Below are 14,322 nucleotides of genomic sequence, written 5' to 3' on the forward strand. Positions count from 1 at the left end.
TAATAGATAAAATATATATATATATATATATATTATTATGTAATCTATTTACTAATTATATACCTATGTATATATATTTTTTCAAATAGTAATCTGACGATAGAATAAAAGAAAGAACGTTCGTACGTTTAACGTTTTGCCGCGCCTTTCACCGTTCTCCAATACCGTAACTACTTCTATCATCATGGTACTATCGCCATCGTATTTCCATGGAATGAAAAGAGAGATAGATATAAGTTACTATAGTTTTTTCCCTCCATATTATTGTCCGCGCACGAACGTTCTATTTATACGTAAGTACATCCTCAGTGAATGTTTTGGACGATAGACTCGCTGAGATGTAATAAAAATAAACGGGGTACCCGTATAACAGTAAAACAACATACTCGTTAGCTTTTCGTAGAAAACATTTTAAAACATTTCTTACGGAATTTTTCCAATTAATAAAAATGATCGTACACGTACTCTGACAGGTCTAAAAAAAAAAAAAAAAAGGATAAATATAAATGGAAAGACAAAAGACTGTATATAAATTATTATAAACAAAAAAATTATTGGATATAATAATCGCGATTTGTTTATAAATAAATATTATATAATTAAATGTGTTTTATAAAACGCGTATATAATTTGTTCGGTATCAGTGACGATAAAAAAAAAAAAAAAAAAAGAAAAAAAAATAACACGTCTCGGGGGTTATATGCACGACTGGAGATATAATTTAACGGATTAATGAGTTTCCAGTAAAACTCGGTTCTCTTAACGCTTCGTTTCAATTGCATATCCCTCTTGACGATCTCAAATCAAAGCGTGCACCGTGTCCTGTAGATCGGCAAATCGTTTGGCACGCTCGATCAAACTCAATGAGAATTAATACTGAAAAGGATAAAAAGGAAATCAGAGATAGTATGATATTAGATATTAAAAGGAAAGGACTTTGAGTATTCACGCTTCAAAAAATGCAAATTTTCTCTCCTTTTTCACTTTCTCACTGTTTTCAAGAAATTTAGTATAAATGAACTTGCGTTATTTAACCTTTTGAGTGTCCTGATAAGTTAAACTTTTTTTTTCTTTTACCTTCATTTCGTAACCTTCTGTAACAATTCATTTTATTTAAAAAATATTATTAACAGAATTTTTTGTGATTAGACAAAATAATGTAAAAAGAAAAAAAAAAACAAATTGTCCGTGACTTTCGCAGAAAACCAAATCAATAAGTGTGTTTTATCTTTATGATTGAAATAGATATTGTCGATTGGTGAGATCGATATGCAATATATATGCGCATATATATATTTTCTTCTTTTTTTTTATGCTCTTGAAATCGAATTTGTCTATTTTTGGATCTCTTATTTGATCGTCGGTTTCACTTCGAACGAGAAGAAATTCGAAAGAACGACGACGATGATTACGATGTAAGTCGGTGAAACGCGTAGCTAATCTAAAATGCAGAATATCTCTCTCAGTTGGCTAATATATATATATACATACATGCTTCAGTAATAGTAATCAGAATAAAAAAAATATAGATTATAGAGACGGTGCCGAGTATCGAAAATTATACGGGGTGGGTCAAGAAAGTTTGAAGCTAATTTTATTTCATAAATTTATAATCCCCAACTCGTAAAATTAATGTAAATCTAACTACTATATAAAGTTAATTATACATAATCCGATAAAGTATTCCAAATGAATAATTAATTAGTAAAAATTACTTAGTAGCTTTTGACTCAACTATAAACCTTTTTTTTTTTTGACCTTATCTACAATTTTCGCTGAAAACTTTCCAAAAAGTAATAATCGATTTTAGAAAATCACCGGAATACTTTTGGCACGATTAAAAATATGAAATCCAATCGATATTTCGTGCACATTTAAATCTATACGATTCGATTGAGAATATTGATTTTCTCTCTATTAATGTGAACATATATTATCGAACGGTTGTATGTTCACGCTTGGCCGAAGGGAAAGTCTTCTTCATTTGACGGAAGAAACGGAAAAAGAAAGATAGAAAGGAAGAGAAAGAGAAAAAAGAAGACAGTAACGCGATACCTACTTCATGAATGTACCATATATATATATATATATATATGTTACTGTCAAAGCCGGAAATCAGTCATTGCTAGTAATTCCTCATCATTGTTACGGAAACTTATCAAAGAATATCAGAGAATGCAATGCTGTAAATTGTGCATCTTTGCAATTTTTTTTAAAAGTTTTGGTAAATATTTTTTATACTAAAAGTCAATAGATTTTAATAAAACTTGTATTAAATGAAAGTACACTCTTTTGTCTACGCGTAGAATACCATATCGAGTTATAAATCAATCTAAAAAAGTTCATAAAGTGGCAAAGAATTCGATGCTGTAAATTGTGCATCTTTGCAATTTCTTTGAAAAGTTTCGGCAAATATTTTTTATACTTAGAGCAAGCAAATTCTAATGATTTTTATATTAAATTAAAGTACACTCTTTTATTTACACGTAGAATACAAATTTGACTTATAAATAAATCTGCAAAGGTTCATAAAATGGCAAAGAATGCGATGCTGCAAAATTTTTCCTACTTTGATAAACAATGCCGAGGAATTACTAGCAATGACTGATTTCCGGCTTTGACATATAACATATACAAGTTTATGTACTCAGGTACCGTGTGATTCATGATAAAACGAAAGCTTCGTTTCCGTAGGATGCAGAAGATAAAGCTTTCCGTTGCGAAATCGTAAAACGCATCGGATGTTTCCGCGCAGTTGAATCCCCCTCTTCCTCTCCCTCTCTCCTCGATTTCCTTCACCCTTTTATTTTTCGTTCTTAACGTAGTCGTTTACTTTCTCGATTCATTTAAGGAGCGTGCATGCGTGGATTGCAAGAAAAGTGTTCCAGTTTTTAAATGGCCTTTGAGTCCAGTCAAAATTCCTTAAAGACAGTAACGTTCAACATCGGAATACGAGAGTATATGATCCAATGTGATTTTATTATTTTTCGATTTAATTATCTCGAGAATAAATGATCGTAATGAGATCATTTTTATTCGTTTTTTTTTTTTTTTTTTTTATGCTCTACAAGAACAAAAATATTGGCTTGGCAACTAATAAGTTTCTGCTGACAATGAGACACCCTGTATACGTATTACATATTATATGATGTTTTCAAAATTTGAAGATGAACAAACAGTATATATACATATAAATGTACATCTCGTATATAAGATAATATACGTTTATGGTTAAATATGAGAAGATCAACGGAGAGGAAGTGTACGTATATATATACTTATATATGTGTTTATATGTATTAAACATAAAACACAATAGGTATAAGTATACACACGATAGGTGTATATTAAATCTGAGGAGGCGAACAAGTGGAATATATACATGTATGATATACGTATATAGATACATTTGTGTATATGGCTTGTATAAAAGATGAAGAGGTGTACAAAAAGGGAGGAGAAGGGGGTGGGAAGTGGGAGGTATAGGTCGAGAACGCACTTTTCCTTTACAGCCTACGCACTACAACCTGACTACTGACTTCATAGTACCTATACCCTCCCTCCCTCTTTCTAACACTATTACTTCAATCGTGTGTGTATGTATCTTGATACATAGGTATAGCGTAGTTTAATTATGCGACGTTAACCTCGTCAACTGGGAGGCAAAACTCGTGCTTCTAATTAACGAGAGTTTCTACGACGCCCCGACAATGTTAGGAAAAGAGAGAGAAAGCTGACTTACCTAACATTTTTTTTTTTTTATTTGATTTTTCCAAATTCATTTTTCCGCCATCGTGTCTCGAGTATGTATGCATAGCTTCTCAAATAGAATGAAATATCAGCCGGGTGCGCATGATTTTTCATTTCATTTCATTTCGTTTAATGAAAGTTCAAGCCAAAATTTACTTTATTTTTCTTTCATTTTTTTCCCCCCATCCTCCTTTCTACGGGGCTTTTTACCTTTGCCTTTGAAATTCACTTGGGTTCGTCAGAAAATTTGTTATTTAATATTTGCAATTTTTGGATGATCAAAGAAAGAAAGAAAGAAAGAAAGAAAGAAAGAGAGGAAAAATATTTTTCAAACGAGATCAACGAAGGAAAATCTTGTTACGCCCGTAAATTTTTCTTCAGATATGAAAATTGTGTAGAAAGAAAGAAAATAATTCTTCGCGATAAAAAATAAACGTGAGAATGATTTGAACAAACGTGAAAATTACTATGACACGTATTACGTGTAATAAAATTCATCGCGCGTTTCATTTAACGATTATATATTTTCTGATGGGGTGTTTGCATAAAACAAACCTATAAAAACAAATAAATAAAATAGTTTTTTATGAAAAACTAACAATTCTGAAAATATTATTCAAGATGAAATATAAGATTCAAGATTTTATTTTTTTTTTTTATAAATTTTGAACGTGAAAGATATACTGAAATATACATAAACACAAGTAAAAGATAATTATGTTAGGTAAAACACACATGTTTAGGTATTAAAAAATCATTCCTAAGATCTAAGAAGTCACGCTCGGTATATGTGCTAATGTCAGTCGTAATAGAAAAAGAAAAGAAAAGAAAAAAAATACAAGAAAAATCCTCGCGCTCATATGAGGAAAGAAATGAGAGGTTGAGAGAAGGGAGTATAGTACTCCCGAATTAATTAGAAGAATTATTAAAGCGTGCTCCATTAGCCTGGATATCATCTTGCAGCTTCTCCGTTCTGACTAATTATCATCGAGCAATTAACAGTACCGTTGATTACAATTAACGATGAAAATGCGCACGTTCGTTAAGATTCGCAAAGGGGCGACGATCCTCCTCCTCCTCCTCCTCCCTCCCCTTCTACTCTTCAAATAATTTTTTCTTTTCTTTTTTTTTTTTTTTACTATTTATTTCTTTTTTTGTTACGGTTGAGAATGAAATATAAGCAACGTGGATTCAAAGATTAAACGTAGAAATGAATTCCGGTATGCCTTTGTTAAAAGAAATTTATGATAAATTAATCGAACACACACTTTTTCGACGTAACATATTACTTTTTTTTTGTTTTCTAAATAATTATAAGAATTAATATAAAATATATAAAAAAGAGAGATACCGATTAATGAAGGACGTGGGTGTAGAGTAGCCTAACTGTAGGCGCGATCTGATAACTTTTTCCTGTACGCTGACCATCCTGGAACTTCGTGAGCTGTGATGTACCCTTGTTGTTCTAATCACTTGATAACAATGATGCTGAGTTTGTGGCGAACAGCCAGACAGCCTATCGTTGCTGTCTCGTGGTTCTACCATAGTGAACATGATAATATCAATCTCTTTTTCACTATTTCACAGCACAACTAAATTCACTTATATTATTTCTTCTTTTTATCCCTTCTTCTTCTTCTTCTTCTGCTTCTACTTTTTCCTTACTTTTCACCATTCTTCACATCGTCCTTTTTATCGTCACAGTTCTTTTTTCGATATCACAGTTTTTTTTCTTTTTTTTTTTCTCTTTGGTTTCTATCGTCATACATCGGAAATTGTCTTGTTCAGTTCAGATACATTTCGGTATCCCCAACAGACCTATTTTTATTTTAAATCATATTGTTTTTTATTATTATCTTTAGGAAATCGTTTCGAGAGAGAAATTGTAATAGCAGGGTGGGAGTGGGTGGGAAAAAGAAAGATTAGATGGTTTTGTATAGATATTTAAGCTAAACTTTCTTAGAATTTCGAGCTCTTATTTTTTTATGATTAATTTTAATATAATTCTATAATTAAATATATTCAATAAAATCATTTCAAGAGAGGGAGAGAGAGAGAGAGAGAGAGAAAGAAAAAACAAATGTACATTTGTTAAACAAATATTTAAAGTTAGAAATTCTTAATTTCACCTTCCTATTTTTTTGTATAATGAACAATTAAAAAATAACTTATTCGAAATAGTTGAATGAAAGTATGAACGGAAGCATAAATTTGAAAATAGAACGATGAGTTCTGTTACCTAATTTAAGTGGTATATGCATATGTGCACGCACGCACGCACGCACGCACGCACGCACGCACGCACCGTACCACACATAGATTATACACATGTGTACCAAATAGTAACATACAAAGTTAACTATGAACAGTATAACGATTTCGCTCGTTCTTCTTTTCCATTCGATACGACTCGGTGACTCGAATCGTTACGACTTTCTAACGACGTACGATTAATATGCACAAGCATGGAAATGCTTCGACAACGATGACGTTTTGATAAGGTCGTTTAATTGCAAACGCGAATCTCGATAATGTTTTCAAAGATTTACACAAATTCGCGCGTCAGATTATATTCTTTGATCTTCTTTAATTTTCTGTTCATTCGTTTTATCTCACTGACTAATTGTGAGATAATAAATTAAAATTATAGAAATTCATAGTATTATGGTACTATACTATAGTTATTTATTATATTAGACATGGTTACTATAAGTGATCGTAAAAATTAATTAAATATTATTGAAATTTTTACGATCAATTTTGTTACATTGTTAAATCATAAGCTTAAACATTTTTGACTCGTTCTGTGCTATATTATATTTTAGTATACCGTACTCTTATATTTTGTATTATATTATATTATTATCTAACATATTATACTTCTCTATTGATATTTAAATATCCTATTTTTTTTTATCCTATAACGAAGTGACTTCATCGAATATAATAGAAATAATTTAACATCGATTTAATAACAATCTAAAATCATATAAATAAATATATGACAAAATAACAAATTTAGTAGATTGATTTGAGTATGCAAAAAAAAAAAAAAAAAACAAAGAAAAAAAGAAAAATGCGAAATGTATTTAATTCAAATGAGAATGTACCATACACCTACATATACCGTTAGAATGACTTTTGATTAGTTTCTAATTGCACTAACCGTAACTTGACGTGAACGTTAAACGTCGATGTTGTGTACTCGTTAGAACGAATTCTACTACTGATTTCTGACATTAGTTACGTAAAAAACGGTTTACCAAACGTGGGATGCGTACTGTGTTTTTTAGTCTATCATCTTCCCCTTTATTTATTCCTTTTTTTTCTTTTTTAATTTTTTTTTTTATTTCAAATGATCATTTCGTTCGTGTTCGGTTGGGGTCAAGACAATTTAAAAAGGTGCTACACGAAATTGCGACCGGAAAAGTTTATGATCGTTGAAAAGGGACGTGTCGAGGGAACTGAGGGGGGGATACCGTTTGTTCTTGTTTAGCTCGTTCGGTATTGGGGACGCGCACGTTCGGAAAAAATCAAAGACAATGAATAGTAATGAACGAGCACGTTTCGAATCTTCTTCCTTTCCTTCCCTCCTCCTTCTCCTCTTCCACGTTTCATCGGTGCACGTGGAATCTATTTTGATTTAAGCTCTATTTTATATGGCTGACAGAAAGTATTTGTTAACTGTATGATTTAAGAACAACATCTATCCTATATATATTGAAATATTTTATTTTATACATTGTAGTATAGAACTAGTTCACTTATAATTTCTATGGTGTTAAGCTTCTGTCTAATTCCGTATATATATTGTTTCATGTGTGGCATAGATTTATATACGTATTTTTAATTTTTAAGGTATATATGTCGACAATTTCAAGCATGAAATCTAACATTAAGAATATGGAATTATATGGAATTCGTTAAGCAATAATCAATAACATCTGAATAAATAGAAACCAATGGAATCTTATAGAAAAGTTATGTATACTGTATTATGAATTCTTTTTTCCAATTATAATCCTGGTTCAATGGGGACGACAAATTTACGTATAGACGAATATAGGTATAAAATAAAAAGTATTATAGCGTAACAAACAACAACAACAACAAAATAGAATGAGAAAGATAAATAAAATAAAATGAAAAAGTAAATAAATAAATAAATAAATAAATCGAATCGCTTCGGTTCGTTCGTTCGATCGATCGATTGGTTTAAATATAACAAAACATGATATCCAATAAAAATTTCTATAGGATATCGTAACTCTAGCTATCCTATTGCAAATATATTTTTTGAAAAAGAAATATTTCTAAAGTATACATGGCATCAATTTTCTAATACAATACTAATATAATTTTTAATCGTAAACATTTAATCGTTAATCCCGTTAATTGATATCAGACCATTATATTCGTATATTAGTAACTTCTAACATACAAATCTTTCTCTAAAAATCGTCATCTAAGAAAAAGAAAATGAAGAAGAAGAAGAAGAAGAAGAAAAAGAAATGGTACGACGAGATTCAATGGAATACTCGATATCCTTCTCGATTTCCTAAGACGTCTTTTCCTTGATATAACCCTCTCACTCTCTCCCCTCGTCATCTCTCTTCTAAGGAATATTCGTTTTCGACGTGTCAGCTAGCCCAAGAAAATACCAATATCCGATAAGAAACTAACGTAAGTTTAAAATTAATTTCTCAGTTCTACGACGCGATTTATAAGAACGCCAATCTATTAAAGTCACCACCTGATTAAAATCACCACCTAGGAGATAAGGACAGGTAATCAAGGTAAAACAAGTAAAAATGGGGTTGGACGAAGAAAAAGAAAGAGAAAGAGAAAGAGGACGTACAAGAAACAAAAATAAGAGAGATAGAAAGAGAGAATAAAACAATGGAGGAGAGGAGGAAGGGGTAGGAGGGTTTTTTTTTTTAGGAAAGATAGAAAAATACCTTGATGTATGTATATATCAAGAAGCACAAACTGATTCACGATCGAGACACGACTACCTGTCGTCGTTGTCGTTGTACATAGGTACGTACTGTTTGCCGTTAGCTTCGATACCATAATGGAACTGTCAAAGTCGAATGAGAAAGGTGGGGCAACGTCCCTCCCCACCCAACCCTGTTGGCTAACCCCTTCTACATGACTCTTCACCGCCATTTCAACTGCACACACATATATATATATGTATGTATATACATGTATAGACATTGTTAAACTATTACAATAGTGTTGTTCACGATAAAATGCTATTTGTAATGCGACTTCGAAATCGTTCCAAAATGGAGTTCGATATATTAGACCACAAGCGGAAGTTTTCTATGAAGAAGAAGAAGAAGAAGAAGAAGAAGACTCCAACTTTTTTAAACTTTCTCTTCTGTATTCCGATACTTCTATCAGATTTATTTTTATCGGATTTCGTGTTATTGGGTTTTTTGTGTTATATTAATTATTATGGGAGAACTTTTTAAGATTATTTTAGAAATATTTTTTTGAGAATATTTTTAATAATGTATATATTTAATTTAAAATTTATTTTTTGTTAAGTAGACCTATGAATTTTCTTATGTTATTTCAAATGGATATTTTGCAAACGTAAAAAAAAAAGAATGTTAGCATAAGCGCAATTTACAAACAGTAAAAAGCGTAAAAATAAATCATAATAAATTTATCTTTACGTAGATTAAACGTCTCGATAATTAAATCGTTTTTTCATTGCATTATAATATTCGTGTTTAAAAATTAGAAACGTTAAGTAAATTTTCGTTGTTAGATAATTAATCGTTTATTATTAGCATGCATTTATTCCATTCTTATATTTGACTTTCTTTCGACTACTTTCAGATTAAGAATAATAAAACGTTGTGGTCGAATTCATAGATCTGAATAGTTTCGTAAACTAATTTCGTGAAAGCATGAACAATCGTTTTTAAAAAAGAGCGTAGCTTTAAAAAGAAATGAACTTAAAGATCTTGCATTTTTATCAAGCAAGGCACATATAATATCCTAATTAAAGATAGAAGAAAATAAAGAGAAGTTAGTTCACATAATCTCAACAACAACAAAATTAGGAGAAAATTAAATTCTAATTTAATATTTAACGTAGAAACTTTTTACCTTTTACTCTCTTTTTACTTTATTCTCCCTGGTACATCTTTTTTATTTTTTTATTTTTTTTTTTCAAAGACGGTAGAGAAAATTATGCGTCATCAATCGGATGTTGAGTTAAATGAGCGAGTTTAATTGTAAAGATGAAATATTTATTTATTAAACGTATCGTGGCTCGTCTTCATTTTCGTTCGACAGATAACGGTACATTTAGAAATTGTTTAACATCGAACTGACATTGTTGTGTTACTCTCTACGTATTTACGAGCGAACCATTCGACGTTGTAAGTAAATGCATGCATGCATATATAATACATACACATATATATGTATATATATACTATTGCGACTTTATCAGCATGACAGAAATGCAGGTCGCGTGCATCGCGGTGTTTTCTGACGATGACACATACGTTCGGACGATAGAAAACGTTTATTTTTTTTTTTCTTCTATTCTTTTATACGTACTAATATTAACCCAACTATTATTTTTTCATATGCGACTACGTAGATTGCTGATTAAACAAAGATCGGAGTTTAGATATTACATTGTTAATATATTAATGGGGTATTATAAATATAAAGTAAATGGTTTGAATAATAAATTGTATATAGATATTTTGAAAATATTTTATATCAAGATATAATAATATTTTACTCGTTATGATATGATATATAAGATTTTGTTTATAATAAAATCTGCTATGTTATAGAAATTGTATATATATAAAAAGATATTATTTAAATATTGTATAATAGAGTGAGACACGATATTCGAAGTAGAATTTATGTAACATTAGATTAATTGTAAGTAATTTAAGATCTTTAACAAAGTTACAGTTGAAATAAAATATATAATACAATATACAATATAATAATTTTCAAAGAGATTTCGTAGCACACGTGTGTATGGAATCTTTAAAAAGAATCGCATTGATATAACGGGAAACTCACGAGGAAGAAGTCTTATATGGAAGTCGTCTTTCTCAAGCAAAGTTAATCTTTAAGATTGAAATGGAATCGTTTTTGTATACAACCTAAGGTATCTCCACAGAAAATAAAACAGATTACATAGGTATATATATATCGCGATATTAAAACGCGTGAAAGTCTGACAACTTGGTCTTTATCATTTTTCTATTTACAGTTCACTTGCCAACACATTTTTCACAGTCTCACGTTGATTAATAAGACAAAATTATAATCATTATACTCAAAAAAAATTATTCATGCACGAGTAGCGAAAAATTTTTTGTGAATTGATATTTTACTATTGCATCATCAATTAAAATTAAATGCAAATATTTATTTAATAAAATTATCATTATATTTTCATCTGTTGGAAATAATTTAAATCATTATAATAAATATATTTATTATATAATTTTCCTCATAATGTGCCAAAATGTAAATCAATAAATGCAATAGTTTATTATTAAAATTCAATTCGAATAAATTTCAATTGCATTATCCTACTTATTTATTATTTAAATCAATATTCAATAAATACAAAATATTATCCTGACGTTAGAAAACTGTTTCGAATTATTTACTTATTACCATTCTGCACAAAATTCTATTAGAAATAAATTTTGGTTGCATACTAATATACACAAAATTTCGAATCGTTGTGTGTCATCAAGGCACGAAATTTTATATAAATTCCAACCGCGTTGTACGTAAATATTATTCTACAAAGATGATACTATATAACTGTGAAAAACGTTTATTCGTAGAAAAATATGAACTAAAAGATTATTCTAACGTTAAGCCGCGTTATCTTACATTTAAATGTAAATGTCAGCTATATTGGTAAGCTTTTTTTTTTCTCATTATGCAATGCAAACGTTTACTGAAAGAAAAACAAGTACGTATAGCAAAGTTATTACGAATCAGATCGTACTTTGTAACTCACGTTTCGTATAATAATAATAATAATAATAATAATAATAATAATAATAATATAGTAATAATTAATATTAAATATTTTTTATTTATGCTATGTCATCATAAATAATACGAGTTTCAATACGATTGAAAATTCAATTGCAATATATAAACTCGTTTTTTTTTTTTTTTTTTTTTTTCGAATATTACGTTTATTATTATACACGATAATATTTCTGATCGATTTAATCAAAACTTATTGTTTTAATATTATCTGACAAATTGATTGATGTAATCTTCAATTATTAATTAAACATCGACTATTAAATGTCAGGGGGACGTTTAATTAAACGACGTTCTTATTACGAACGACAAATCATTCGAAGAAATACGATATCAATTTGTACGAGATGTTATACGTATTTACAATATATACAGGGTGTCTCAAAAATCTTTATACATCTTTCTTTAAATATAATATATACAATATATGACTATATAAATCTTTTTAAAATAGATAATAAATTTTGAGACATCCTATAATTCTCTTATACACATAGTAAGAAATCTAAAGATTTTAATAAGTTTCCCATGAAAAGCCATAAACTTATCTCACAGAAATGAAAATAGCCTTGACAAAAAATCACGTACACATGTAAATACACGTATGATTAATCGATCATAAATATGTCGAGTTAAAAACCATACATTGACTTTAGCTATCAAAATTTCAAAGATACGATGATGACTATGTTAATATGTATGTATACATATTTATCTATCTTAATTACTCTTACAGTCATAAATCTATCGTCTATACTTAAGAATCTAAGCTTTTGTATACTAATAAAACGTTAATTAACTATGACATAGAAACGAACTCTTCGAAAAATCCCATATCTAATTACCCATAACACAAAAATAACATCATTAAAAATGTATTAATTTAATGAATAAGATAAAACGAATTGTTTGATCAAAACTTTATATACAGGATGGGTCCAAAGTTTTTACATAATTTCTACAAATTAATCATTTTTTTTTTTAAATATAAATCTTAAAGATATTATAGAAGAAAAATTAGCCTACAAATTCTTGACAAAGTGGTAATTGATATTTAAAATAACCTAATTAACTACTAGTGATTTCTCTGTATAAATATTCTTTTCTTTAAAATATGATGCATTTGAATTCGGTGTCGTACGAATTTTTCAAATGAGTAATTAGATTCCCAGACAATAGAAAAAAGAGAGAATAAAAGGAATCGAAGCAGATAATTTGAAAGTAAAATTCAAGCTCGTTTTCTTTCGATAGATTAAAAGGAAAAAAAAAAGAAAAACAAATAATCTGATCAGTTGTAATCATAGTATCCTTTCGAGTCCGTGGGAATCGTGAAAAGGTAAAAGGTAGGTTCTCTTCTCGAGAAGGATGCAAGCAAGGCCGAAGTCACGTTTTACAAATGCAATTGCAACTAGATAGATATATATATATATATATACACACACACATATAATATGTATGTGCCTGACTATACAGAAAGGTAGTAGAAAGAACCTGACAAGATGTTCGATTTGCCTGCAGCAAAAGTAAAAGTTAGTGATCGGGAGAAAGCTTCTAGTTTCTTCTCTCTCTCTCTCTCTCTCTCTCTCTCTCTCTCTCTCTCTCTCTCTCTCTCTCTCACGTGTATATATTGTTCTTTAAGTGTGGAGTTAATTCATGTTATATATGTTTTACTCCGTTTATTTTTTTAATAAAAAATTGTACACATAATATATAGAAATCATATTTAAGAAAAATTCATATTCCTAAAAAAATTCATATATAACTTTATTATTTTTTTAAAATTAATAATCTTATGTTGGTATATAATAACATTATTTTTTATATACTTTTGACAAAAACGTCTAATTATTTAAAGTAAAACCTAGGGTTTTTTAGGATGCAACTGCAAAGACATATACATCCATACATACATACATATATATGCATCTAATGTCTTATATATATATATATATATATAAGAATGTAATATATATAAATAATGTAAATATGTATGGATATAGCTATAAGTAAATGTATATAAGAATACACACACAGCCACCACCCACATGTATTCATAGGTGACGCAAGCGAGAAATTAATCTGAGTCGTTTAGTTTCGAAGTTGACGTCTGTCAAAGATTATAACCTGATTGAAACTACTGCACCGTACCATTCTTTCCTACAAAATTCGATTAAACCAACCTGACGCGACGAAAGAGAGTTTTAGCGCCTCTGCATCCCCATATACCGCACCATACCGCACCATACCGCATTGTACCATACCACAATTGCACCGCACCGCAACCATCGAATTTAATTCTTCGAAAGTTTAAGTCTGTTCTCAACTACCGACGAAATTCAATGCATGACATATATATTGTATCAATATCACGTCACATTTCATTTTAATCTAACAAAATAAGATTTCTATTTACGATTTTTTTTTTGTTAATTAATTCTTTTTTTTTTGTATAAATATATTTTGATATTCAATTAATTGTTTCTCTCGTCTCCAAAAATAAAATGA

At 29.4% G+C, this 14,322-nt stretch overlaps 1 protein-coding gene across 5 annotated transcripts in view; it reads right to left on the reverse strand.

The window, feature by feature from the left end:
- The window catches only part of LOC106791756 (IQ motif and SEC7 domain-containing protein 1), a 73,534-nt gene that overhangs the window by 13,109 nt on the left and 46,103 nt on the right, over window positions 1-14,322 (reverse strand). For 2 of the 5 annotated variants that reach the window (XM_014757649.1, XM_014757647.1), the window contains exon 2: window positions 5,102-5,568. The exons of 2 other annotated variants lie outside the window; for them this stretch is intronic. In XM_014757649.1, the coding sequence (XP_014613135.1) occupies window positions 5,102-5,304 (203 nt within the window). In that variant the 5' untranslated portion in view covers window positions 5,305-5,568. Of the gene's footprint in view, window positions 1-5,101; window positions 5,569-8,708; window positions 8,925-14,322 lie in introns of all 5 variants that reach the window. One more of the 5 variants, XM_014757648.1, reaches the window with a different exon arrangement.

Source organism: Polistes canadensis, unplaced genomic scaffold (genome assembly GCF_001313835.1).
Source record: "Polistes canadensis isolate GaletaPanama2010 unplaced genomic scaffold, ASM131383v1 scaffold_339, whole genome shotgun sequence".
Lineage (NCBI taxonomy): Eukaryota > Metazoa > Arthropoda > Insecta > Hymenoptera > Vespidae > Polistes > Polistes canadensis.